The sequence below is a fragment of the Eumetopias jubatus genome, unplaced genomic scaffold (assembly GCF_037043125.1).
Source record: "Eumetopias jubatus isolate StellerSeaLion01/CBP00866 unplaced genomic scaffold, mEumJub1_p1.0 scaffold_8, whole genome shotgun sequence".
Classification (NCBI taxonomy): Eukaryota; Metazoa; Chordata; class Mammalia; order Carnivora; family Otariidae; genus Eumetopias; species Eumetopias jubatus.
The window spans coordinates 46,189,838-46,215,596 of NW_028274814.1; the positions used below are offsets into that span (position 1 = coordinate 46,189,838).

Consider the following 25,759-nt stretch of genomic DNA (forward strand, 5'->3'; position numbering starts at 1 on the left):
TCATGCAAAGAATTCCAAATAAGTTTTGTTTTCACCCATTCCACAAGGAGAATGGGCATATCTCCCCCTCCTTAAGTATGGGCTGCACATAGTCACTTCATTTCAAAGTGTACAGTGTGGAAAGCAGGGGAAGAAAGGACACTTTTATGGGGGAGAAACCTAACAAACATTACCTCAGCCAGATGATCAAGGCCAACATTAACAGTGATGAGTCACATTGGTAGCATGTACCCTTGATACGTTATGATGAAAATGGCACTTTGCCTCTGTGGGCTCCTTCCAATAACCCATAACCCTGCTCTCACCACAAGAAAGACATAAAGACAAATTCCAGTACTGCGGTATCCTACAAAACACCTCACCGGGACTCCTCAAAATTGTCAAGGTTGTCAGGGCGCCTGGGTGGCTCAATCAGTTCAGCATCTGCCTTCGGCTCAGGTCATGATACCAGGTCATGATCCAGAGTTGGGCTCCTTGCTCAGTGGGGAGTCTGCTTCTCCCTCTGCCTGCCTCTCTCCCTCCCCCTCCTTCTCCCTCTTCCCTCTCCCTGCTCCTGCTCTCTCTCTCTTTCTCTCTCAAATAAATATATAATAAAATCTTTAAAAAGAATTGTCCAGGACGTCAAAAACAAGGCAAGTCTGAGGAATTGCCCAACCAAGAGAATGATAAAGGAGACACGACGACTAGATGTAATGTGGTATCTGGCATGGGATCCTGGAAGAGAAAAAGGAAGTTAGGTAAAACCTAAAGGAAATCATGGCGCCTGGGTGGCTCAGTTGTTAAGTGTCTGCCTTCGGCTCAGGTCATGATCCCAGGGTCTTGGGATTGAGCCCCGCATCGGGCTCCCTGCTCCGCGGGAAGCCTGCTTCTCCCTCTCCCACTCCCCCTGCTTGTGTTCCCTCTCTCGCTGTGTCTCTCTCTGTCAAATAAATAAATAAAATCTTAAAAAAAACACCAAAAACCTAAAGGAAATTTAAATAAATTATGACTGTATTTAACAATAATGTATTAATATTGGTTTATTATTTTTAAATATCTTATTTATTTATTCGAGAGAGTGAGAGAGCACAAGCAGGGGGAGCGGCAGAGGGAGAAGCAGGCTCCCGCCGAGCAGGGAGCCCGATGCGGGGCTCGATCCCAGGACCCTGGGACCATGACCTGAGCCGAAGGCAGACGCTCAACCACCGAGCCACCCAGGCGCCCCTTAATAGTGGTTTATTAATGTTAACAAATATACCATACTAAAACAAGATCGTAATAGGGGACACCAGGGGTGGAGCATATGTGAACTCAGTATTTGCTTTTCAATTTTCCTATAAATCTAAAGCTATTAGAAAACAAATGAGGTCTATTCCAGCCAGGGCACAGCTCTTGGTGGTTTGACTTTTCATCCTTTATGTAAAGTCAGCAGCTTCAGCCTTCTCTACCTTTGTTTCCCTCAGGCTACCTTTACCTTTATTAGGAATTTTGTATATCTTTCCAACAGTGATAGTATATTTATATTAGAATTCTTTTTTGAAGATTTTATTTATTTATTTATTTTTAAATATTTTATTTATTTATTTGTCAGACAGAAAGAGAGAGCACAAGAAGGGGGAGCAGTAGGCTGAGGGAGAAGCAGGCTCCTGGGGAAGGATGCAGGACTTAATCCCAGGACCCCAAGATCATGACCTGAGCTGAAGGCAGAGGCCTAACTGACTGAGACACCCAGGCGCCCTACGATTTTATTTTTAAGTAATTTCCACACTCACCATGGGGCTCCAACTCACAACCCCAAGATCAAGATTCACATGTGTTACCGTCTGAGCCAGCCTGGCACCCCTGTTTGTGTTAGAATTTTTTTTTTTTTTTAAAGATTGTGTTTATTTATTTGATAGAGAGAGACACAGCGAGAGAGGGAACACAAGCAGGGGGAGCGAGAGAGGGAGAAGCAGGCCTCCCGCCGAGCAGGGAGCCCGATGTGGGGCTGAGCCGAAGGCAGACGCTTAACGACTGAGCCACCCAGGCGCCCCTATATTAGAATTCTTAATGTTTTGTGCAGTTTCATAGACTTTGAGTGCTTTTGTCCCTTTACCCTATATTCTCCGTAATGACTGTGTGTGTGTGTGTGTGTGTGTGTGTGTTTCTGCTTGTGTGCATATGCACCACATAATTTTGCAGGGCGTGAGGTCTTTCTGAAGTCACATGTGGCAGACTGAATAATGGCCCTTGAAAGATGTCCACATTCTGTTCCCTGGAACCTGTGAATATGTGACCTTCCATGGCAAAAGAGACTTTGCAGATGTGATTAAGATTCTGGACATCAGGAGATGATCCTGGATAATCCAGGTGGGCCCAAGATAATCATAAAGGTCTTTATAAGAGGGAGGCTGGAGGGTCACACAGAGAAAACCGTGTGACAACAGAAGCAGAGGGAAGAAAGGCGAAGTGATTGGGGAGCCATGCCCAAGGGAAGAGGGCAAGCCGTATAAGCCCCTCCCCTTCCTGCCCCCGCTCCTCCTGTGTCTTCAACTCTGTTCCTTCCCATGAATATGTCTGAACATGCGTTAAGACCCTGCCTACAAAAAACACCTCCTTCTTTCATTCATTCTTTCTCTTTCTCTCTTTCTTTCTCCCTTCCTTCCTTTCTTTTTCTTTCCTGTCTTCCTTCAGGCCTGCTTTAAACTCTTCAAAGTCCCCATTGTCCGAAGATTGAAGTCCACATTTTCCATATGGTTTACAAGGCCTTTCATACTCTAACCTCTCTTTTACTTTATCACCTTATCACTTCTCCCAGGGCTTGTCTTTTTTTTTTTTTTTTAAGATTTTATTTATTTGACAGAGAAAGACACAGCGAGAGAGGTAACACAAGCAGGGGGAGTGGGAGAGGGCAAGGCAGGGGGAGTGGGAGAGGGCAAGGCAGGCTTCCGGCGGAGCAGGGAGCCCGACGCGGGGCTCGATCCCAGGACTCAGGGATCATGACCGGAGCTGAAGGCGGACGCTTAACATCTGAGCCACCCAGGCGCCCCCTCCCAGGGTTTGTCTTATGCTCTGCTCCATTCTCAGCCCCATCCCAAGTTGTAGGGGCCCTCAGGCCTCACACGCGGGGGCACATGTGCCCTTCTCCCTCCTGCCCCGCCGGTCCCCCAGATCCCATGACGTAATGGTAAATACTTGTTACGGCTGAGTCAGGCTGAGCACTTTACTGTTATTATGTCAGTTAATCCTAACCATGTCCCTATAGGATAGGGACCTTTCTTTTTTTCCTTCTTCAGTAAGGAAACTAAGGCATAGAGGTTAAGTAACTTGCACCAAGTCACATGGCAAATAATGATGGTGCCCTGGAAGGATCCAGGCGGTGTGTCTTCAGAGTACGTGTTCTTAGCCACTCCTCCAGGCTTTAGTGAAATGACATTTCTTCCAGGAAGCAGCCCTGATCTCTCATTTCTAGGTAAGGCGCTTTTCACATTGCTTTCCCCGCTGCTGTACTCACCTTATCACATCATCACTGTTGGTTCCTTATCAGTCCCCTCACCAGAGTGTAAACTCCATGAAAGAAAGGAGTCGTTCAAGAACGTCATTAGTATGGTGGCATTCACACTGTCTTGCCAGTGACCCACATTAAGAAATAACCCCAATATAGGGGTGCCTGGCTGGCTCAGTTGGTAGAGCATGAGACTGTTGATTTTGAGGGTTGTAAGTTCGAGCCCCACATTGGGTATAGAGATTACTTAAAAACAAAATCTTCCAAAAAAAAAAAAAAAAAGAAAGAAAAAGAAGAAATAAACTCAGTATAAAATTTAAAAAATAGGGCGCCTGGGTGGCTCAGTTGGTTAAGCAACTGCCTTCGGCTCAGGTCATGATCCTGGAGTCTCGGGATCGAGTCCCACATCGGGCTCCCTGCTCAGCAGGGAGTCTGCTTCTCCCTCTGACCCTCTTCCCTCTCGTGCTCTCTTTCTCTCATTCTCTCTCTCAAATAAATAAATAAAATCTTAAAAAAAAAATTTAAAAAATAAAATAAAAAATTGAAAGCGCCCCCCCAAAAGAGAAAAGAAATATACCCAGTAACATATCCAGATAAATATTAAAAGCTAAAAATGTCAGGAAAAAATCATTAGCCATTGTACAATGCATTCTGATATTATCTATAGTTTTGTTTTTTTTTCAATGCTGACACACAAATTTATTTTGCTATTCATTAATGACTCAAAGGTTGAAAAACACCCACCTAGTGCTTTGCCTGGAACAAAGTCAGGACATCATAATATCTGTTTAACCATTTGTTCATTGTTAATTCAATTTGCCACGTATATTTCATACTCATATATAATAAATCACAAGTATTCAAAGAACGAATACATTCATTTTCAAGGTTGTTTTGGTTTTTGTTCTTTCTTCTTCTCCCTTAAAATTTGTAAATTCTGCTACTACTCTTGAAACAACAAAAATAAACTTGGAGCTCCTGAATCTCAACAGGTTAAAGAGGTTAATCCTAAGAGTAAAGGTCAAGAGCAACATCTTTTCTATTATCATCTGACCCTCTTAAACAAGAATACTTTTAAAAATTTGTTATCTAAGGGGTACCTGGGTGGCTCAGTTGGTTAAACCGCTGCCTTCGGCTCAGGTCATGATCCCAGGGTCCTGGGATCGAGCCCCACATCGGGCTCCCTGCTCATGCAGGAAGCCTGCTTCTCCATCTGCCTGCCTCTCCCCCTGCTTATGCTCTCTCCCTCTCTCTCTCTCGCTATCTCTCTCTGTGTGTCAAATAAATAAATAAATAATAAAAAAATCTTTAAAAAAATAAAAATAAAAATTTGTTATCTAAGAATGCAAGGCTTAGAAAATACTGTTATCCAAGGCAATAAGAATGACCCCAGTGACCTTTATCAACTGCAAATATTTACCCTTAGAGGAAAGGAAGACTATTTTTTGTTTTCTTTGCTCTAGGCCCAGACATTCAGGGTAATGTTTTAGATAAAATCCACAGTTTAGACATAGTATTAATATTTTACTTTCCTTGACTTGGAGAAACCAAAAAGATCCAGAAGAGAAATTGTTCACAACCATTTATTTAAATTTAAAAATTTTTTTAAAAGATTTTTTATTTATTTATTTGAGAGAGAGAATGAGAGATAGAGAGCATGAGAAGGAAGAGGGTCAGAGGGAGAAGCAGACTCCCTGCTGAGCAGGGAGCCTGATGCGGGACTCTATCCTGGGACTCCAGGATCATGACCTGAGCCGAAGGCAGTTGCTTAACCAACTGAGCCACCCAGGCGCCCACCATTTATTTAAATTTTAAATAACCATTCAAGCAATTTCTTAATCATAATGTACAAAATATTAAATATAAAGTTTCATAATGAAATATCATTTATCTCTCACCTAATTTTAATTTACAAGGTTATTCAACTCTGTTAAGTATTTATTTTATTTATTAATTATATTTATCCTATCTAAAATATATAATTGATTATTGCTATATGTTTATATTTATTTTTATTCCAGATTAGTTTTTACAAATACTTTGAGGTAAGCCATTCTAATTATGAAAATCTACTGAGTATATAAATTTATGGATTTAAGGTAGCAATTTCATTGATAAGACTAAATAGTCTTAAGGATGCCTGGGTGGCTCAGTTGGTTGGGTGTCTGCCTTCGGTGCAGGTCATGATCCCAGGATGCTGGGATGGAGTCCTGCATCGGGCTCCTTGCTCAGCGGGGAGCCTGCTTCTCCCTCTGTCTCTGCCTCTCCCCGCTGCTCATTCTCTCTCTCTCTGTCTCTCAAATGAATAAAATCCTTAAAAAAAAAAAGATTAAATAGTCTTATTTTTTTTAAAGCTTTTATTTATTTGACAGAGAGAGACACAGCGAGAGAGGGAAACAAGCAGGGGGAGTGGGAGAGGGAGAAGCAGGCTTCCTGCCGAGCAGGGAACCCAATGCGGGGCTCCATCCCAGGACCCTGGGACCATGACCTGAGCCGAAGGCAGACGCCTAACGACTGAGCCACCCAGGTGCCCCAGTAGTCTTCATTTTTAAAATTCATTTTAATTATGAAAGAGAAAGATTGGTAATACCAAGTATTCTAAGTCAGTGGTTCTCAGACCTTATGACTTAAAAAACCAGTATCATTTCCCATTTCTCTACACACAAAAACATTCCAAATATTTTTTTCCCCAGTAAGACAATTAATGAAAAAATACCACCATTTATTCCCACTATCACTTCATAAAATATAAAAGAGAGACATGTTCTCAGATTAAGTTGCAGGCCACACCTAGAAAAGACAGCTAGTACTTAGATGACAAATACTTAGGTAAGAATATATGCATATATGTGTGCATATATAAGTGTGCCTGACTCAATTTTTTCCTGTTGGTTATTGTTATTATTTTTTAAAGATTTCATTTATCCATTTGTCAGGGAAAGAGAGAGAGAGACAGAGAGAGGACAAGCAAGGGAGCAGCAGGCAGAGGGAGAATCAGGTTCCCTACGGAGCAAGGAGCCTGACGCAGGACTCCATCCCAGGACCCTGGGATCATGACCTGAGCCGAAGGCAGACGCTTAACTTACTGAGCCACCCAGGTGCCCCTACCTGTTGGTTATTGATTAGCAATTTGGCCATATTGTACAAAAACTTACAGTATGCATATTCTTTGACCCAGCAATTCCACTTCTAGAAAACTGTTCTGTAGAAGTACTTGAATAAGTGCCCTAAGACATTTCTATTTATTTATTCAACAAATAATATTTACTTATTTATTATATTTATTGTGTACTGACTGTCTTGCCGCACTGGAACGTAAGTTGTTTGAAGTCAGGGATTTTTATCCTTAGTTCACCTGTACATCCCAAATGTGTCAAACAATGCCTGGCACAAATATCCGTTGAACAGATGAATGAAATTATTAGTATGTTAAAAAAAATACATGCTGTGAACAGGGCAAAGGAGATTGCAAGTGTGGGAGAAGAGCAAAGTGGGAAAGTAAAATGGAATGGTAAGAATATGCTTTAAGGACAGTGGGAAGAATGTGTAGAGACTTGAGGGAGGTGAGAAAGTCAGACATGGGGACATCTAGTGAGAGTCTTCCTGGCAGCGGGAGCAGTGAGTACATAGAGAATTTGGAGTAGCACCAGCTGGGGGGGAGCGGAGATCTCACATACACACACACACACACACACACACACACACACACACACACACACACACACACACTAGAGTAGAAGCAAAACCACTGTTCTGGAGCCAAATGAACAAGGGGCAACATTAGTAGATAAGGCAACTGTAGACACCACTTTTCCCCCAGGTGAAACAGAGAGCCAGTGGAGGGTTTCTGAGCAGATGAATGAATGAGTTAACTGAACTTTTTAAAGAATTTGGCTGATGTAGGGCACCTGGATGGCTCAGTCGGTTGAGCGTCCGACTCTTGATTTCATCTCAGGTCTTGATTTCATCTCAGGATTGTGGGATCCAGCCCCGTGTTGGGCTCTGCACTCAGTGGGGAGTCTGTTTGAGATTCTCTCTCTCCTTCTCCTTCTGCTCCTCCCCCCTCTCACGTACATGCATTCTCTCTCTAATATAAAGGCAGAGATCAATTTAGAGGTTACGGTATAATTTAGAGAAGAAATAGTAGTGTCTCAGATTAGAGTGGCTTCAGGGGAGTACAGATTCTGAAAATATTTTGAAGATAGAGCCAGTAGAATTTCCTGATGAACTGAATATGGGGTATGAGAGAACAGAGTCAAGGAGAATTTCAAGGCTTTGTTCTGAACACCTGAAAGGACACGGTTGGCATTAGCTAAGGTAGAAAAGCCTGCATGTGGTGATGCAAAGTAGGGTATGGTATGGAGATCAGAAATTCCACTTTGAATAATATAAACTTTTACAATGATTTTTAGACACCCAAGAGGAGATGAACAGATAGCTTCGTAAAATAGTTCTGGAATAGAGAGAAGGTCTGAGCAGACAAAAATTCATCAGCATATATATGGTATTAGAAGCCACAGACTAGATGCGGTCACCAAGATAGTGAATGTAATTATAAATGAAAAGAGACCTGGGGCGCCTGGGTGGCTCAGTCGTTAAGCGTCTGCCTTTGGCTCAGGTCATGATCCCAGGGTCCTGGGATCGAGCCCCGCATCGGGCTCCCTGCTCAACGGGAAGCCTGCTTTGATTGAGCCAGGCTCAATCAACCCGAGCCAAAGGCAGATCCTTAACGGGCTGAGCCACCCAGGGGTCCTCCCTCCCCCCCAATTTTTTTTTATATTTTAAGATGGGAAAAATGATAGCATGTTCATATACCACTAGGACGGATCCAGTAAAGATGGGAGAAATGGGTGAGGTGAAGAGAGAAGAGAATAGCTTAGTGATGAACTGGAATAAGCAAGAGGGATGCAGTCAGTACACAAGCCAAGAGACTGGCTTTGGATAGTCATTCACAGTAAGAGGAAGGCACAGTGTGTGGGTGCATATGTGGGTAAGTAGGTCGGTGTGGTTTTGAGAGGCTTTGGAAGTTCTCTTGCTTCCTTCAGTTTTCTAAGGGACTTAAGGAGCAAGATGAGAGTGAGGGTGAGAGAGATGATAGAAGTTTTAGGAAAGACAGAAACATGTTAAGAGACTGGGAGAAGACCTAACCCAGGAAATATAGTGTGATTCCCGCTTGAGGTCTGTGCTAATAAACAGAGTTGTTTGTAACATGAAAAATTATTGAACTGAATAGGGTGTTGCCATTAAAAAAATGAAGTTGGGACGCCTGGGTGTCTCAGTCGGTTAAGCGGCTGCCTTCAGCTCAGGTGATGATCCCAGGGTCCTGGGACAGGTTCCCTCCTTGGGCTCCTTGCTCAGCGGGGAGTCTGCGTTTCCCTTTGCCTGCTCTCTCTGTCAAATAAATAAAATCTAAAAAAAAAAAAACAAACCAAATCAAACAATAATTCTCTATATTTGTATATTTCTAAAGGAATATAAATAGGGGTGCCCACAACTGTTGGCAGTATAAACTGAAACATTATCTAAAACAATTTGTCCAAAAGATTTAAGACCCTTAACAGTCTTTATGTGCAATGAAGTAATAATTAGACTTATAATTTAATAAGAATATAATATGAACTGCAGATAAAATTTAATTGGCATGTGATGAAATGCAGCATAATTATTTAGTGTCTAAAAATTAAAAATATTCCTAAATGAGTAAAATATAGTGCATGCAAAGTGATATTATTATAGTCATTAATGTGATTCTAAGGGATTTTATTCATTATTATTTTGCTTTTGTTTTTGGCAATATGATAAAATATTCAGACTGTTAAATGGCAAGAATGAGGTCTTATAGGATATAGAAAAATACTAAAAATATTAACCCTGTGTACCTTCTGGATTTTTTTTTAAAGATTTTATTTATTTATTTGAGAGAGAGAGAATGAGAGATAGAGAGCACGAGAGGGAAGAGGGTCAGAGGGAGAAGCAGACTCCCCGCTGAGCAGGGAGCCCGATGTGGGACTCGATTCCGGGACTCCAGGATCATGACCTGAGCCGAAGGCAGTCGCTTAACCAACTGAGCCACCCAGGCGCCCCTACCTTCTGGATTTTCCCCCCAACATTCTATTACTAGTCCTACTCAGACTATAGTTCTTGTCATTCATTCACCCATTAAACATAACTATAAATAAATAATATACTTCATAGTAAAATAATGGCGTTGGGTGGTGCAGTTGGTTAAGCATTCGATTCTTGGTTTCTGCTCAGGTTGTGGTCTCAGGGTTGTGAGATGAGCCCCAGGTTGGGCTCCCTGCTCAGTGGGGAGTCAGCTTGAGATTCTCTCTCCCTCTCCCTCTGCTTCTCCCACTCATTCTCTCTCTCAAATAAATAAATAAAAACATCAAGAGTCGCACACTCCATCCCCTGAGCCATCCAGGTGCTCTGCTGTTGTCTTTCTCATCTCGCTAATTGATAGACATTTCGTTGCTTTAATCTGCTTTTTTTTCCCTACTGAGGTTAAATATCTTTTATACTTATGATCACAATAATTCTGTTGGACCGATATCTTTTTTGTTGTATTGATTAGAAAACTGAAAGCCAGAGAAACAATTTGTCCAGGACTCCCCAGACAGGGAATGATAGAGCTGGGGTTTTAATCTAAGTCCTTGACTACAGAACCAATTCTATGCTATTTACCCATATTGCCTCACTTTTGAATTTCTGATTTGGGCTGAAAATCCAGAATCACATATTTTTGTAAAAATCCTTAAAGACAATCCAATTCAATCTTGTGATTTTATTGGTAAAGAAAGTGAGGCCCAGATAGGTTAACAATTTATGACATTGCAGACCATTTAAATCTTTCTATTTAAAAAATTTCCATGCTTGGGTAGGTATCATAAAACACTGACACTGAGTGAAACAACCAGGATTACATGGTCATTGGAGGAACTGTGATTACATTAGATCTTCTGACTCTTGCTTGATGTGGTGCTTTTTCTTGCTATATATATATATATATATATCGCTATATTAAACACTCTCAATTATTTTCTTTCCCTTGATTAAACTCCCTTTTAATAAACAAAAATAACAATAATTAATACCAGCTAACTTTTATCAAGTATGTCAAATGACAAAATTAAAACAATTTAGTAAATGACAAAACTAAAACAATTTAGTAACAAGTTTGATGTCTTTTTTTTTTAAGATTTTATTTATTTACTTGACAGAGAGAAACACAGCGAGAGAGGGAACACAAGCAGGGGGAGTGGGAGAGGGAGAAGCAGGCTTCCCGCCAAGCAAGGAGCCCGATGCAGGGCTCGATCCCAGGACTCTGGGATCATGACCTGAACCGAAGGCAGACGCTTAAGGACTGAGCCACCCAGGTGCCCCGATGTCTTTTTTTTTTTTTAATGTCCTTTATTTAAGAGAAAACAACCATGGATTGGGAGAGTACAGTGCTTCACAGCAAAGGGACACTGTTCCCAAGGGATTTATTTGATGCAAGTCTTATAGAGCTTTAGAAGAGGCAACATGAGAACAGGGCATGATTGGCTAGGTTGGGGATTTCCTTAGAAGGCTAGCAAGTCCTATTTTCCAGGGAAAGGTGAGCTAGCTAAAGCTGAGTTGGAGGACGGTGATTGATGTATATTAAATTTTCCTAATAGGTGTTTCCATAAATGCAGGCTAAGTTAGGTTTAGTTTTGTGACATGGGCATCAGGCTACTTGGGTGGCCTCCATTTTGTGGGTACTGATATAGTAATGGACTTTATCAAATGCTTCAATGGCAGACATTGTCCTGAGCATTGCATACACATCATCCCATCAGATTTCCTCAGCACCGTAGCAAAGAATGTTTTATTGTTACTTTACAGTTGAGTGACTTGGTCATGATCACACAACTCGTAAGTGGTGGAACCTGAATTTAAACCAGTTTGCCTGATTCTGACTTTTTTTTTTAAGATTTTATTTATTTATTTATTTATTTATTTATTTATTTATTTATTTATTTGAGAGAGAGAGAGCATGAGCTTTGGGGAGGGGCAGGGGGAGTGGGAGAAGCAGACTTCCCGCTGAGCAAGGAGCCAGATGTGGGGCTCAATCCCAGGACCTGAAGATCATGACCTGAGCCAAAGGCAGATGCTTAACCGACTGAGCCACCCAGGTACCCCTAATTCTGAAGTCAGAAAAGTTGAATAAGGAAAAATGAAACGCAACCCACACTTATTGTTGAAAACAGGTGAAGATTGTAGATGAATTAAAGCTTTCTTTTAAAAGATTTTATTTATTTATTTGACACAGAAAGAGAGAGAGGGAGAGAAAGAACAACCAGGGGGAATGGCAGGCAGAAGGACAGGGAGAGGGAGAAGTAGGCTCCCCGCTGAGCAAGGAGCCCGACGCAGGCTCTGGTCAATCCCAGGACCCCGGGATCATGACCTGAGTGAGCCAAAGGCAGACGCTTAACTGACTGAGCCACCCAGGTGCCCCTATAGATGAATATAAAGGTGTTAACATTTAGCTTTTTAGGATGCAAGCAGGAGGACATAGGAGAAATGGGAATGGGGGAAACTTGGCTATCTAGAAGAATGAGACCTCTGGAAATAGCACCAATTCATTTCGTACATTTATTTGTTGCACAGATATCTACTGAATGTTTACTACCTGCCAGACACTTCCTTGGGCCGTGGAGATACTTAGAGGAAAATACACAGTGGAGAGATTTAGATGAAAACACATGACTCCCATTCTGCAGAAGTATATCGTCTGGGAGGGACAGGGATAAAAGACACAGTGAGGGGCACCTGGGTGGCTCAGTTGTTGAGCGTCTGCCTTCGGCTCAGGTCATGATCCCGGGGTCCTGGGGATCGAGCCCCGCATCGGGCTCCCTGTTCCGTGGGAAGCCTGCTTCTCCCTCTCCCACACCCCCTGCTTGTGTTCCCTCTCTCTCTGTGTCTCTCTCTGTCAAATAAATAAATAAAATCTTTAAAAAAAGGAAAAAAAGTAACCTTATCTTGGCAGCAGCTGGCCCCTCAAGTTCCTGAAGGCCTTGCTTCCAGATTCCTTGGAGACTTGCGCTATCCCCCACCCCCACTAATTAAAAAGTATGCAATCAGTCACTCCTCACAATCCAGTGTAGCTCTTTCTGCCCACAGGTCCCGTCCCATGAATAGGGAAGGGGTTAAGGAATAGGCAGGAGAGATAGGAGGCCCCCTGCCTCCCCTGACCAGGTTCCGGAACTATTCCGGCAGGTGGAGATGCTGAGACAGAGTGGAATAAGAGATGAGGAAACAAACCAAGACGGCACAAGAATCTCAAGGCCACAAGCTTCCCGGTCAAGTTTTCAATAAGACTGCCACTAACAGCCCTCAGTGGCACCCATTTGGGACCCGTCTCCCTCTAGAGAGCTTTTTCTTTCCTTTCTGTTCTCACCTTCACTTAATAAACGTTCACTTCACTTTACCCTTTTGTGTCCGCAAGATTCATTCGATTCATTCTTCGACTCCATGGGACAAGAACCCTGCAATCCTGCAACAATATGACTGCCAGATCCATACAATCTTTCCGTGCCAAGCTAAGGGGGTGTCTGGGTGGCTCAGTCGGTTAAGTGGTTGCCTTCAGCTCAGGTCATGATCCCAGAAGTCCTGGGATCAATTGAGCCCGGCGTCAGGCTCCCTGCTCCGCAGGGAGTCTGCTTCTCCTTCTGCCCTCCCCTGCCCCCATCATTCTCTTTCAAATAAATAAATAAAATCTTTTAAAAATTAAAAAAAAAAAAGAAATGCCAAGCTAAGGAGTCTTGACTTTATGCTGTAGATGATGGGAAACTATTATATATTAGATACAATATTTTGTTTTCCCTTTGGGGGAAACAAGGTCTTAGAATAGGTGGTATAAAAGAATGTAAAATGAAAAAGTCCCTGTTTTCAAAAAGCATGAAAATTAGTTTGGCAAGAAACCAGCTAATTCTTCTATAGCATTTGGAAATCTTCTAGGAGTTTGGTAAAACAACAAAATGCAAAACCAGAAATTGATATATGCTGCCATAAACTTCTCAATAACCTCCATGCCTTTCCACATCAGTTCCTTCAGCCTTGAACGCGCGATTGTCTTACCGAAAAACGTCTACTTACTTCAACTTTGAAGCTTTCTCCTCTGCGAACACTTTGTGCTTGCCATTTGGCAGGCATGCAGAGCACTTTAAATACATCATCTTATCAGATTCCTATAGCAAATTAAAAGGTCAGTTTTTCTTTTCAGTTGAGAAAACAAAAACTTCAGAAGGTTAAGTGACATGCCCAGTTTTATATAACTAAAAAGTAGTAGAATCAGAAGTAACCCAGTCAGTCTGATTTTTGACTTTTAATCAGGAAGGGCAAAGTTAGGGGCACCTCGCTGGCTTAGTCTGAGGAACATGGGACTCTTGGTCTTGGGGTCGTGAGTTCAAGCCCCAGGTTGGATGTAGAGATTACTTAAATAAATACAACTTTAAATAAAAAGGAAGGGCAAAGTTAGGTGAATAAAATTCAGTCCCTCTTAGAGCTGAAAACAGAGTGTAGATTGAATTCCTCGGGTGGAGTTTTCTCTTCCTGGTTTGGCTTCCCACAGCACTGTGGATACAGTCTAACAGAAATCTGCCTATGTATTTGTCTAAATAGACTGTCAGTGACAAGACTCTGCATTTTTCATTACTATTCTAGCACCTCTATCAGAGCCTTGCACGTAATAGATGCTTAATAAATGTTTGTTACATGAATAAATGCATGTCTCCTTTCCAGTCTGTCTACTGCAGACAAACCTCAGATTTTTGTAGTTAAGTCTATGCGTTGGTAATCTTTGCTTTGTGAACTTTTTGAGGGGAAGAGCAGAGCAAAAGAAGAGAAAAAAATTCTATGTCCTCTGACATCCAATTGCCTTTGAGGAGCTGGGAAGAGAGCAATTCACACTTGATTATCTTCCATCAGATAAATTGGTGGCGTCTGAATTGCCAGGCAGTCAGGCCACCGACGTCTCTCCAGCCCGACTGGCCCGCTTTGTCTCCGCTCAGAGGCCATGATTCCTTCCCTGACTGCCTTGGCTCTCCGCCTTCTGGTCACTGTGGCTTTGGGCCAGACATTCCAATTTCAAGAACATGTCTTTCTCCAATTTCTGGGCTTAGACAAAGTGCCTTCACCCCAGAAGTTCCAACCTGTGCCTTCTATTTTGAAGAAAATTTTCTGGGATCGAGAGGCAGCGGCAACCAGTGGGGACTCCCAAGATTTATGCTACATAAAGGATCTTGGTACCCGTGGGAACATACTGAGACTTCTCCTGGATCAAGGTAAGGAAATTAGAGTGCTAATTCGATGGCATGAAGAAAGAAAAGAAGGGGAAGGTAACAATTACCGAGGGGTTTGTAGAAGGCCTTGTGCTGGTCTTTTACATATTTTATCTCATGATCCTGGCCACATCCCGAGATTCCAAAGGCAGGTATTCTTATCAGCTTTTAACAATTAAGGAAAGTCAGACTCGGACAGTAGATTAACCCATAAGCTATTCAAGATCAGGAGCGCGTGAGCAAAGTCAGGATACAAAATACGTTTTTTCAGGGCGCCTGGTGGCTCAGTCGTTAGGTGTCTGCCTTCGGCTCAGGTCATGATCCCGGGGTCCTGGGATTGAGTCCCGCATCGGGCTCCCTGCTCCGCGGGAAGCCTGTTTCTCCCTCTCCCACTCCCCCTGCTTGTATCCCTCTCTAGCTGTGTCTTTCTCTGTCAAATAAATAAAATCTTAAAAAAAAAACCAATTAAACAGAATAACCTTTTTTCTTTTTTCTTTTTTTAATATTATATTTATTTATTTGACAGACACAATCATACTTTTTATATATAGCAAGTGTCTTCCAAAATTTATACCCCACCATGAATATATAAGAATTCTAGTTTTCCGGGGCGCCTGGGTGGCTCAGTTGTAAGCGTCTGCCTTTGGCCCAGGTCATGATCCCAGGGTCCTGGGATCGAGGCCCTCATCAGGCTTCTTGCTCCGCGGGAAGCCTGCTTCTCCCTCTCCCACTCCCCCTGCTTGTGTTCCCTCTCTCGCTGTGTCTCTCTCTGTCACATAAATAAATAAAATCTTAAAAAAAAAAAAAAGAATTCTGGGACACCTGGGTGGCTCCGTCAGTTAAGTGTCTGCCTTCGGCTCAGGTCATGATCCCAGGGTCCTGGGATTGATTCCTACATCGGTCTCCTTGCTCAGTGAGGAGCCTGCTTCTCCCTCTGCCTGCCGCTTCCCTGCTTGTGTTCTCTCTCTCTCTCTCTCTCTGGCAAGTAAATAAATAAAATCTTTAAAAAAAGAAAAAAAGAATTCTCACTCTCCCACAATTTGACAGCAATCTTTATAGAAATATTATAGAAACTTATTGAAGTATAACATACATACAGAAAAGTGCACAAATCATAGAGAATAGCTCAGTTAATTTTCACAGAATAATCTGCATCCAGATCCTAAACAGAACAGAGCAACAACCCTCAGAGGATCCCTTATGCCCTCTTCTGGTTAATCACTACTCCTCTGCAAGAGTAATTTTTATCCTGTAACATTACATATCAGTTTTGCCTATTTCTGAACTTCATATAAATGGAAATGTGAAACGTGTCCTTTTTTTCTATCTGGCTTCTTTCACTCAACATTGTATTTGTGAGATTTATCCATGATGTGTGTATCTGTAGCTCATTCTCATTGCTTACAGTATTTCATTCTGTGAAGACCATTGAGTAACAATACTCTTTAGTTTTTAATTTTTGTTACTCTGGTAGCAAAACATGATCTCATTGTTTTGATTTTTATTTCTTTAATACGGTGGAATGCATTTTTAAAGGGATAATGAATCTTTCTTTTTTTTTTTCTTCAAACAATTGCCTATTTATACACACTGGCCATTTTCTACTGAGGAGTCTTCCTTTCCTTAATGATTTGTAAGCCCTCTTGATCATCTGTAAAAGCTCTTTCTAATTATGAATTTAAACTCATGAATATTATAAGTTTTCTTGGTTGTTCCTTGTGGTTTTAAATTTTGTTAATGATGTCTTTTGAGGGTGCCTGGGTGGCTCAGTTGGTTAAGCGACTGCCTTCGGCTCAGGTCATGATCCCGGAGTCCCGGGATCGAGTCCCACATCGGGCTCCCTGCTCGGCGGGGAGTCTGCTCCTCCCTCTGACCCTCTTCCCTCTCGTGCTCTCTATCTCTCATTCTCTCTCTCTCTCAAATAAATAAATAAAATCTTTAAAAAAAATGATGTCTTTTGAATATAGAAGTTCTTTTATCTTCATGCTCTCAAATCTGTCCATCCTTTCCATTCTGGCTTTTGGATTTTCTTTTATGCTTAAGGAATCTGATTTTCGTGCTAGGAAGAGGAAGGGAGATGGATAGGTTAGAATTCTAGCCTGGAACAGGAGAGGTCAACTTTTCAGAGAAGTGGAGAAGATAAGTACTATGAAGACATCTCTGCACTTGACAGTTAGCCAACCTTTAAGAAAGATGTTTCAGTGGAATAGTGAGGGGTAAAGAGTTGGAAAATAACAGAAGAATATAAAGAGGTAGAGACAGCAAATATAGACTTACGTTTTCAAAAGATGGTCAATGAAAAGAAAGAGAAAGATGATAAGGTAGTCTTGAAGAATATGCTGGGTAATTTCAAATGCTTCTTAATTTTATTGTCTTTTAAATGAGACTTGAGAATGAAGGGGGAATGGTTAGAATGTTAGGGTGTCTTTGGGGGGGGCGGCTCTTTCTGTTTTGTTTTTAAAGTAATCTCCACAGATCCAATGTGGGGCTTGAACTCACAACCCAAGAGTCGCGTGTTCTACCGAATGAGCCAGCCAGGCACCATTGGAATGTTTGGGTTTCTGTTGTAATTTCTTCATAAGCTGAATGGTCTTAGAAAATCCCTACTTAGGGTTGGGGCACCTGGGTGGTTCAGTCGGTTGAGCATCTGATTCTTGATTTCTTCGGCTCAGATCATGATCTCAGGGTGGTGAGATGGAGTCTGCGTCAGGCTCGTGCTAGGTGAGGAGCCTGCTTAAGATTCTCTCTCTCCCTCTCCCTCTGCCCCCCACTTCCCCTAAAAACCCCAATATCCCTGGTGCACCTCGGTGGCTTAGTTGGTTAAGCAACTGCCTTCAGCTCAGGTCATGATCCTGGAGTCCCAGGATCAAGTGCCGCATCGGGCTCCCTGCTCAGCAGGGAGTCTGCTTCTTCCTCTGATCCTCCTCCCTCTCATGCTCTCTGTCTCTCATTCTTTGTCTCTCAAATAAATAAATAAAATCTTTTAAAAAAAAATCCCTACCTAGGGTGGAGACACCCTACCTAACAATATGGTGGCATTAAGCCAAAGAAATTATTTGCGGAGAGGGAGAAATGGAAGCTGGGGGGATAAAAAGGTAAAAATAAGCTCTACTGGGCCTTTTTGTAAAGGAATAGGTAAGGTTTGAAAATCTGGGCAGAGAAGTCAGCTTTGAAAATAAGGAGACTACATCTACAATGGCAAAAGATAAGAGAGAGGGGTCCATGTGGAGAAACTGGAGGATCACACTGCACTTCAATATTCAGTGAAGTGGGAGATGATGTTTGCAGAGACCCCGGACCAGAAATTGTTGACATTGACAGCTGGGGGCTTTAGATAAGGAATCATCTAAGGATGAAACATATGGGATTTCAGAGGGCCAGTTTTGGCTAGATGATAAGAGTTTGTTTTGAAGTCAATCTAAGTAGTTAGATTTTTGGCGAGCAACACCTGACTGTCTAGGATGTTCTTAAACATTTTTGTGCCGTTTGGCCATTCTGTTGAAGGTGATGGACTCCTTCTCAGAGTAATGGTTTACATGACTAAAATAAAATACTTAGGGGGCTCAGTTGTTAAGTGTCTGCCTTCGGCTCAGGTCATGATCCCAGGGTCCTGGGATCGAGGCCCTCATCAGGCTTCTTGCTCCGCGGGAAGCCTGCTTCTCCCTCTCCCACTCCCCCTGCTTGTATTCCCTCTCTCGCTGTGTCTTTCTGTGTCAAATAAATGAAATCTTAAAAGAAAAATAAAATAAAATATGATTTCCAAGGAAATCATTTAAATATTTAAATACATTTATAAAAATATTTTAAACCAAATGTGTGTACAGTGACATACACGGATGCATTTATTAATGCAACAAATAACAAGATCCAGGGATGGGACTATATTTACCATAAATTCAAAGTAGCATGAGTGTAAATGTTATTTTAAGATATTTGTAACAGCTTAATCTATGAACACACCTAGGATTTTTATTGGTAACAGTGTCATAGGCCCTGAAAATATTATTGGGATTTGTTGCCCATATTCATAGTTGAAAGAAATGCTAAATTTCATTTAGAGTTCCGTGAAAATAAAGATGTAATTCTTTTTCCCATCCAAATTCATGGACCTTCTAAATTCTATCCAGGACCCCTTGGGAACCAGCAGATGTGAAGATAAGGACCTCTGGCCTTGAATGAGGAGTGAGAGAAACAAATCCTCCCAGTGGTAGGGTTTAGAGTATAGATGATAATTTCCTGCCCTTAGTTTGCATATGTAGATGTCATATAACATTTGACATTTATATCATATAGGTGGATCTGAAGTGAAATATGTTTTGGTGACTCTCACATCTCTGTTCCCATCTAGGTCTCTTTCTTTACTCCGAGAAACTTGCTCAAGCCTCCTGCCTACAGAAGCGGCTCTACTTTAACCTGTCCGCCATTCACGATAAGGAGCAGTTAACAATGGCCCAGCTCAGCCTGGATTTGGGGCCCTACACTCACTATAAGCAGGGACCAGAACTGGAGTTGGCTCTGTCCCTGGTTCAGGAGCCTCACGTGTGGAGCCAGTCCACCCCCAAACCAGGTAAAATACTTGTGTTACAGTCAGTACCATGGCCTCAAGGTGTTGTGCATTTCAACCTGCTGGACGTGGCTAAGGATTGGAATAACAACCCCCAGAAGAACTTAGGTTTGTTGCTAGAGATACTGGTCAAAGGGGCCAGAGACTGGGGGGTGAATTTTCAGCTTCAGGACACCTGTGCCAGACTGAGACAGTCCCTCCATGCTTCCCTGCTGGTGGTGAGTCTCAACCCTGAGCAATGCCACCCTTCATCCCGAAGAAGGAGGGAAGCCATTCTGGCCCCTAAGGCTTCTTGCAGAAACCTCTGCCATCATCACCAGCTATTCATCAACTTCCAGGACTTAGGTTGGCACAAGTGGATTATTGCCCCCAAAGGGTTCATGGCAAACTATTGCCATGGAGATTGTCCTTTCTCGATGACCACCTCCCTCAACAGTTCCAATTATGCTTTCATGCAAGCACTGATGCATACAGTTGACCCAGAGATCCCCCAGGCTGTCTGTATCCCCACCAAGCTGTCTCCCATTTCCATGCTCTATCAGGACAATGATGACAATGTCATTTTACGACATTATGAAGACATGGTGGTTGACGAATGTGGATGTGCGTAGGCTGTTAGAAATAGGAGGGGTGGGGCGCCTGGGTGGCTCAGTTGTTAAGCATCTGCCTTCGGCTCAGGTCATGATCCCTGGGTCCTGGGATCAAGCCCTGCATCGGGCTCCCTGCTCTGCAGGAAGCCTGCTTCTCCCTCTCCCACTCCCCCTGCTTGTGTTCCCTCTCTTGCTGTGTCTCTCTCGGTCAAATAAATGAATAAAATCTTTTAAAAAATTAAAAAAAATAGGAGCGGTGTTCTCAGAGTAAACCTTCTATAAATAAATAAATAAATAAATAAATAAAACTAGCAACGTGGTTTATGACTTCTTGGATCTGCAATATCAATATATTTGTGTTCACAATTTGTCTTCCTGGAAAATCCATCATGATTAATGATCTCCCTAAGTACACACACACACACCAGCCCTAATAATCTAACAGTCATGATGCACTTGACAGTATATTAGACTCTAGATAGAAGAATTGCATTTATTGGTGGCCTAGGATGGGCAGGCATTATTCTATGTGTTACTTATAAACATCATTTCAGGTTGTTTCTTGAGGTAGGCCTTATTATTTATGAAATACTTCATAGAGAAGGGAAATAACAAATTTCCTTAAATTTATCAACTTTCCCTGGCAGATCTCACAGGGTAACAATGTTACTTAAAAAAAATTATCTTGATGGGCACCTGTGTGGCTCAGTTGGTTAAGTGGTGGACTCTTGATTTCAGCTCAGGTCATGATCCCAGGGTTCTGGGATCGAGCCCCGAGTCGGGCTCCACGCTCAACGGGGAGTCTACTTAAGGATTCTCTCTCTCCCTCTCTCTCAAATAAATGCTTCCCCCACTCACACACTCTCTCTTTCTCTCTCTCAAATAAATAAATCTTCAAAAAATTATTTTGCGATAATACAAAATAATATGAAAAATATTATCAAAACAGTACCTGATATCTACATTTCCTTCTGGTCTTTTATTGTTGTTACATATGATTTTTATAGCTCAGATCACACTGTATATATAATTTTGTATCTTTCTGTACTCGATGTTACCATAGGAATTTTTTTCAAATCACCAACATCTACATAGTTCACTTAAAGGCTGTATTATATACGAATATTTAGATACATATTTTACTTAAGAGAGTGTTTTCATTGGGCATTATATTGTTTGCAGTTTTCATGGTGGAATAGTGTTACGACTTTCTGTTCATATGTCAGTCGATATTTTGTCCTGACTTAGAAAAATTTTAGAGATGGAATTACAGAGTCAAAGGTATAAATTGACTTCTATAATCAATAGAAAATATATTGATATTAAAATAAACATGCATATGATATGGGATAAAATGCAAAATTTATACAGACTTCAAATACAAAACTCTAGATTTGGTAGGATACTTTGGGTTGTACCTGGAAGTATGAGTTCACTTATTTCCCCCGTTGGGAGAGCTAAAGTGGAAGTTTGTGAATCACTGTTTTATTTAGTCCTTTCTTTAATGCCATTTGTCACTGTCTTCTGTCAACTTCACCACTCTCACCTGGATTACTGCCACAACTTTTTTTTTTTTTTAAGATTTTTATTTTTATTTATTTGACAGAGAGAGCGCGAGAACAGGAACACAAGCAGGGAGAGTGGGAGAGGGAGAAGCAGGTTTCCCACGGAGCAGGGAGCCCGATGTGGGGCTTGATCCCAGGACCCTGGGATCATGACCTGAGCCGAAGGCCGATGCTTAATGACTGAGCCACCCAGGCGCCCCTGCCACAACTTTTAACCTAATTTTTGTTTTTATTTTTAGGTTTTTAAAAATGTTGATTATTATAATTTAACTATATTATAAATACACATAAAGATGCCAGTCTCTTTTCCCATTCAAATGAAACCACCATCCTGAAGTTGATGCGTCTTTCCCATTCCCATTCGATAATTTTACTACATATGTTTAGAACCATAAATAGTATAAAGCATTGCTGCATAAATATGTAAACTTTATAGAAACAATATTGGAGTATATTTTTCTACCATTTTTTTCCCCTCTATTATTTCAGAGATTCTTACTGGTTGATACAGATAGGGATATAGTTGATTTTTCCCCCCCCACTGCTGGGGTAGTAATCCATTACATGTATATTTCACAGTAGATTTATGTGCTATTGAACACTGAGGGCATTCAAACAAACTGCTACAATCATTTCAATAGGATGGACACAAATCTTTTTTGCAATCTCCTCCTCTAGCTAGGACTTCAATGTAGCACAGCAATGAGCAGGTAATTTATAAGGAGAATGGAGAAAAGGCTACAGAACTTGTAGCAACTCTGATTGCATATCCTTGAACACAAACAAAAGTGATCTATAAAAAGCACCTTGTCCAATGCATTGTTTGAACCAGAAACACTGTTCTGACAGACATCAGGGGGAGATTGGCTTTAGATATATCATTTAGAACAAGTTAGTGGAACAATCAGGATGTTGCCAACAATAATAACCTACGTCAATACATTTACAGAAGCACTTTCAAATTGTATTTGTTGAAGAAAGAGCTAAGAAATCAATGTCACAGAAGAAAGATAGATGGTTGTTTCAGTAAAGGTGGTAATACTTTGGGGGGCTTACTGCCGTCCCAGCATTCTTGGTAGTGCATTCAGCCTTGAACAAGTGAGTCTGATTAGCATAAACAAAATTCATAAAATTTCACCTGCAAACCAGTCATCAATGTATGGGCTTACAATAAGATGCCAAGTGAAAAGGGTTAGCCAGCATTGTATGTTTGATGGAAAAGTGCGCATCGAAAACAAGTTATCGTAAGAATATGTATAGGGAAATCAGAGGAAGCGAATTAGTTAAGTGATCTAAATGGCAAGTTTGATTAACCTCCAGGTCCAGATACTAGAGGAATTCTAGTCATTTCAGATCATACCCTGCTATTAATATTCTTTAATCAGGCAACAGTATGCTTGCTTGGATAATGGCTTTCTTATTTATAATATCACATGCTAAGCTTGTTTTATTGAGTAAATAAGCTGCTCATATTGATTGGGATGATCCCAAATCATGTTGGAAAAACATTACAAATCATCTTGTAGTGACAATCCTCTCTGGTATCCTCCCTCTTCGGGAGCTTTGTACCATCACTTTACTATCGCTCAATAAACCTGCTTTGCTGCCAAAAAACCCCCCCAAAACAAAACAAAACAAAAAACAAAAACAAATCAACTTGTAGTGCAGATTATTTCTGAACTAAATTATCTCTACAGTTTTATTTCATTGAATTAATATTTATTTTTATACACTATCATTTTTTGATACTATAAAATATTCTTACTGAACTTTAGTATCAGCATAACAATAACTTATACAGTATTTGGGGGATAAAACCTGGTTATTCAATCTTCTACTTGATTGAGTTCTATGTAAATAGAAATTTACTGTAAGGACTACTTTTGGTATAAAAGGTAATCTGATCCAAAAGTGTTGAGGAGATAATTTGAGATTTTAGAAGAGAGATACACAAAATCAAAATGGATTCTTTAAATCAGCTGGCATTAAAATATTAGAACAGAGATAGTAGTAATTAGGGGCACCTGGGTGGCTCAGTAGGTTAAACGTCTGCCTTCGGCTCAGGTCATGATCTCAGGGTCCTGGGATGGAGTCCTGCATCGGGCTCCCTGCTCAGCAGGAAGCCTGCTTCCCCCTCTCCCTCTGCCTGCCGCTCCCCCTGTCCTCTCTCTCTGTCTCTCTGACAAATAAATAAGTAACATCTTTAAAAAAAAAAAAAAAAGAAAACAAGAGTCTAGTGAGAGCTGTTACCCAGTGAACAGGAACAAAGCTGAAGCTGGTCAGCTGTATGAAAAAGGCCAGTACATCAGTCCACTCATATATATATGAATTTCTGTTTCAGGTCCCCAAATCTGTCCTCCTGATGAGGAGAACAAAGACAAGAGAAATGTAGCCAAAATTAAATCTCCTTACAGCTTGCAGCCCACTGATAGATACCTGAGACATGCAGAGCGTGACCTTCCTCAAGGAGCTCGTGGTTGCCTAAAGCCTTGATGCTTATGATTTATTGAAGACTTTCCTGGGACCTGACTTGGCTCCTGTTTACTGAGTACAGCATTGACTTCGATGCTCCTGCTCTCCGATCACCAGCCTGTGGAGGATCTGTCTTCCCTTCCTAGCCTTTCTTACTGAACACATTGAGCTCTTTGGGCTCATTGCCAAGATATATCAAAAGCCCAACTGACCATGATTCCTGAGGCTGCATTGCTAATTTACTTCTGAATTGAATGGAATTGTTATGCTAGTCCACTAAGAATTTTGATGTGGGTTCTGTGCTTAATACATTTATATAATTTTTTAGAAGATTTATTTATTTTAGGGGGGAGGGGCAGAGAAAGAGGGAGAGAGAGAATCTCAGACTCTCTGCTGAATGCTGAGCCCAACACAGGGCTCCATCCCACAACCCTGAGATCATGACCTGAGCCGAAATCAAGAGTTGGCTGCTTAATGGGCCGAGCCACCCAGGCGCCCCTATATTATTTTAAAAAGTTACTTAAAACTATTAAAAGGGTAGCTATTTCCTTCTGCTTGCAGTTCTGTTGTTGGCAGGTTTGTTCACTCCCCAGTTAATCAAGTTTTCTCCTGGGGCCATTATGCCCAGGGCTAGAGAAGAACATGCATTACTGGCTTCATGGCTTTGGGACACACATTATCCTCTTTCTCTACTAGAACATTTAATGTCTGACAAATTGGTCTACAAACAGGCATGTGCCCTGTAAGTCAAGTTATATGCTCTGATTTGGGCAGGATGGCACAGGGGAGGACTTCTTATTCCAAAATATAAATAGATTGTGAACCGATGGGTCGTATGGCTATTTCAGAGCATTTCAAGACCAGTGATCTTATTTATTGGCAGGTCTGTCCACTCACTTACAGGCCAGTTTGGTTTGAAACTTCACCATCAGTTTAATTCATTTCAATTCAATTCGATGCTCATTGAAGGCCTTGAAAGGTAGAAAGCCACAGTGTCTGCCTTTGGTCGTTTGCCATAAAATGATGCATTCCAAAATCAAGTCAGGCCTTAATTTTGTTTCTTTTAAAATAGGAAATGAGACATAAATATCAGGACACGAAGGGTCATTCAAGGGTTATTTTCTCACCAATTTATTCTCTACTCAAAACAATATTAAGCACTTCAAGTATTATCACAGAGTTTTCTGTGCTCAGCTTGTGAGTAGAATACTTGGGGTAGGTAAGCTCAAAACAGGATGTTGACTTGTCCCAGAGGCAGAGGGTGGCCGAGAAGATGGCTCCCAAGGTTGCAACTGAAAAAAAGTTTGGAGGGTGGTCAGAGGCTGGTAGAAGGGGTGTCCCTGGGTCTGTTCTGTTCACTGTTGGAAAGATAGATCCGTGGGTCTGCCGGGAGCCCTGCCTTCTCTTACTTTTTCTGTTTAATTGTTTGCTTAGCAACATTAAACAGCAAGCTGGTACCATTGTTTTAGGGCAAAAATTTATCATATATTTTGCAACCATCACCTTTGTCTTGTTGCAGTGATGTGAAATTTATCTTCTGACACACAGATCTTTTGGAACCTTACTTGAAAATGATTGGTTTAGTTACAACCTATATTTTCATCTTTCAAAAAAATAATAATTATGCAGTGATTAATATGGGTAATTGACCAAGGCCTCCTGGAACAATAATTAAATCAATAGCTGTTTTGAAAGGAAGAACGTGATAACTCCCATAGATATCAACAGAATACACAGGGAAACTGAAAGGAGAGAGTGAATCCATCTAAATTAAAGAAGAAGGGCTGCTTTTGTTATGGGTA

General features: G+C 41.4%; 1 protein-coding gene across 1 annotated transcript; it reads left to right on the top strand.

The window, feature by feature from the left end:
- Positions 1 to 14,501: 14,501 nt before the first annotated feature.
- GDF3 (growth differentiation factor 3) lies at positions 14,502 to 19,941 on the top strand. Its single transcript, XM_028119686.2, has 2 exons — positions 14,502 to 14,769; positions 19,115 to 19,941. Exons 1-2 carry the CDS (start codon positions 14,502 to 14,504, stop codon positions 19,939 to 19,941), a joined length of 1,095 nt encoding a protein of 364 aa, XP_027975487.1.
- The last annotated feature ends 5,818 nt before the right edge of the window (positions 19,942 to 25,759 follow it).

Bases quoted from the DNA above. Each gene is read 5' to 3' on its own strand.
- GDF3 (XM_028119686.2), top strand. From the start codon at position 14,502: ATGATTCCTTCCCTGACTGCCTTGGCTCTCCGCCTTCTGGTCACTGTG. The intron at 14,770-19,114 runs GTAAGGAAATTA...GTTCCCATCTAG, and splicing joins GAGACTTCTCCTGGATCAAG to GTCTCTTTCTTTACTCCGAG.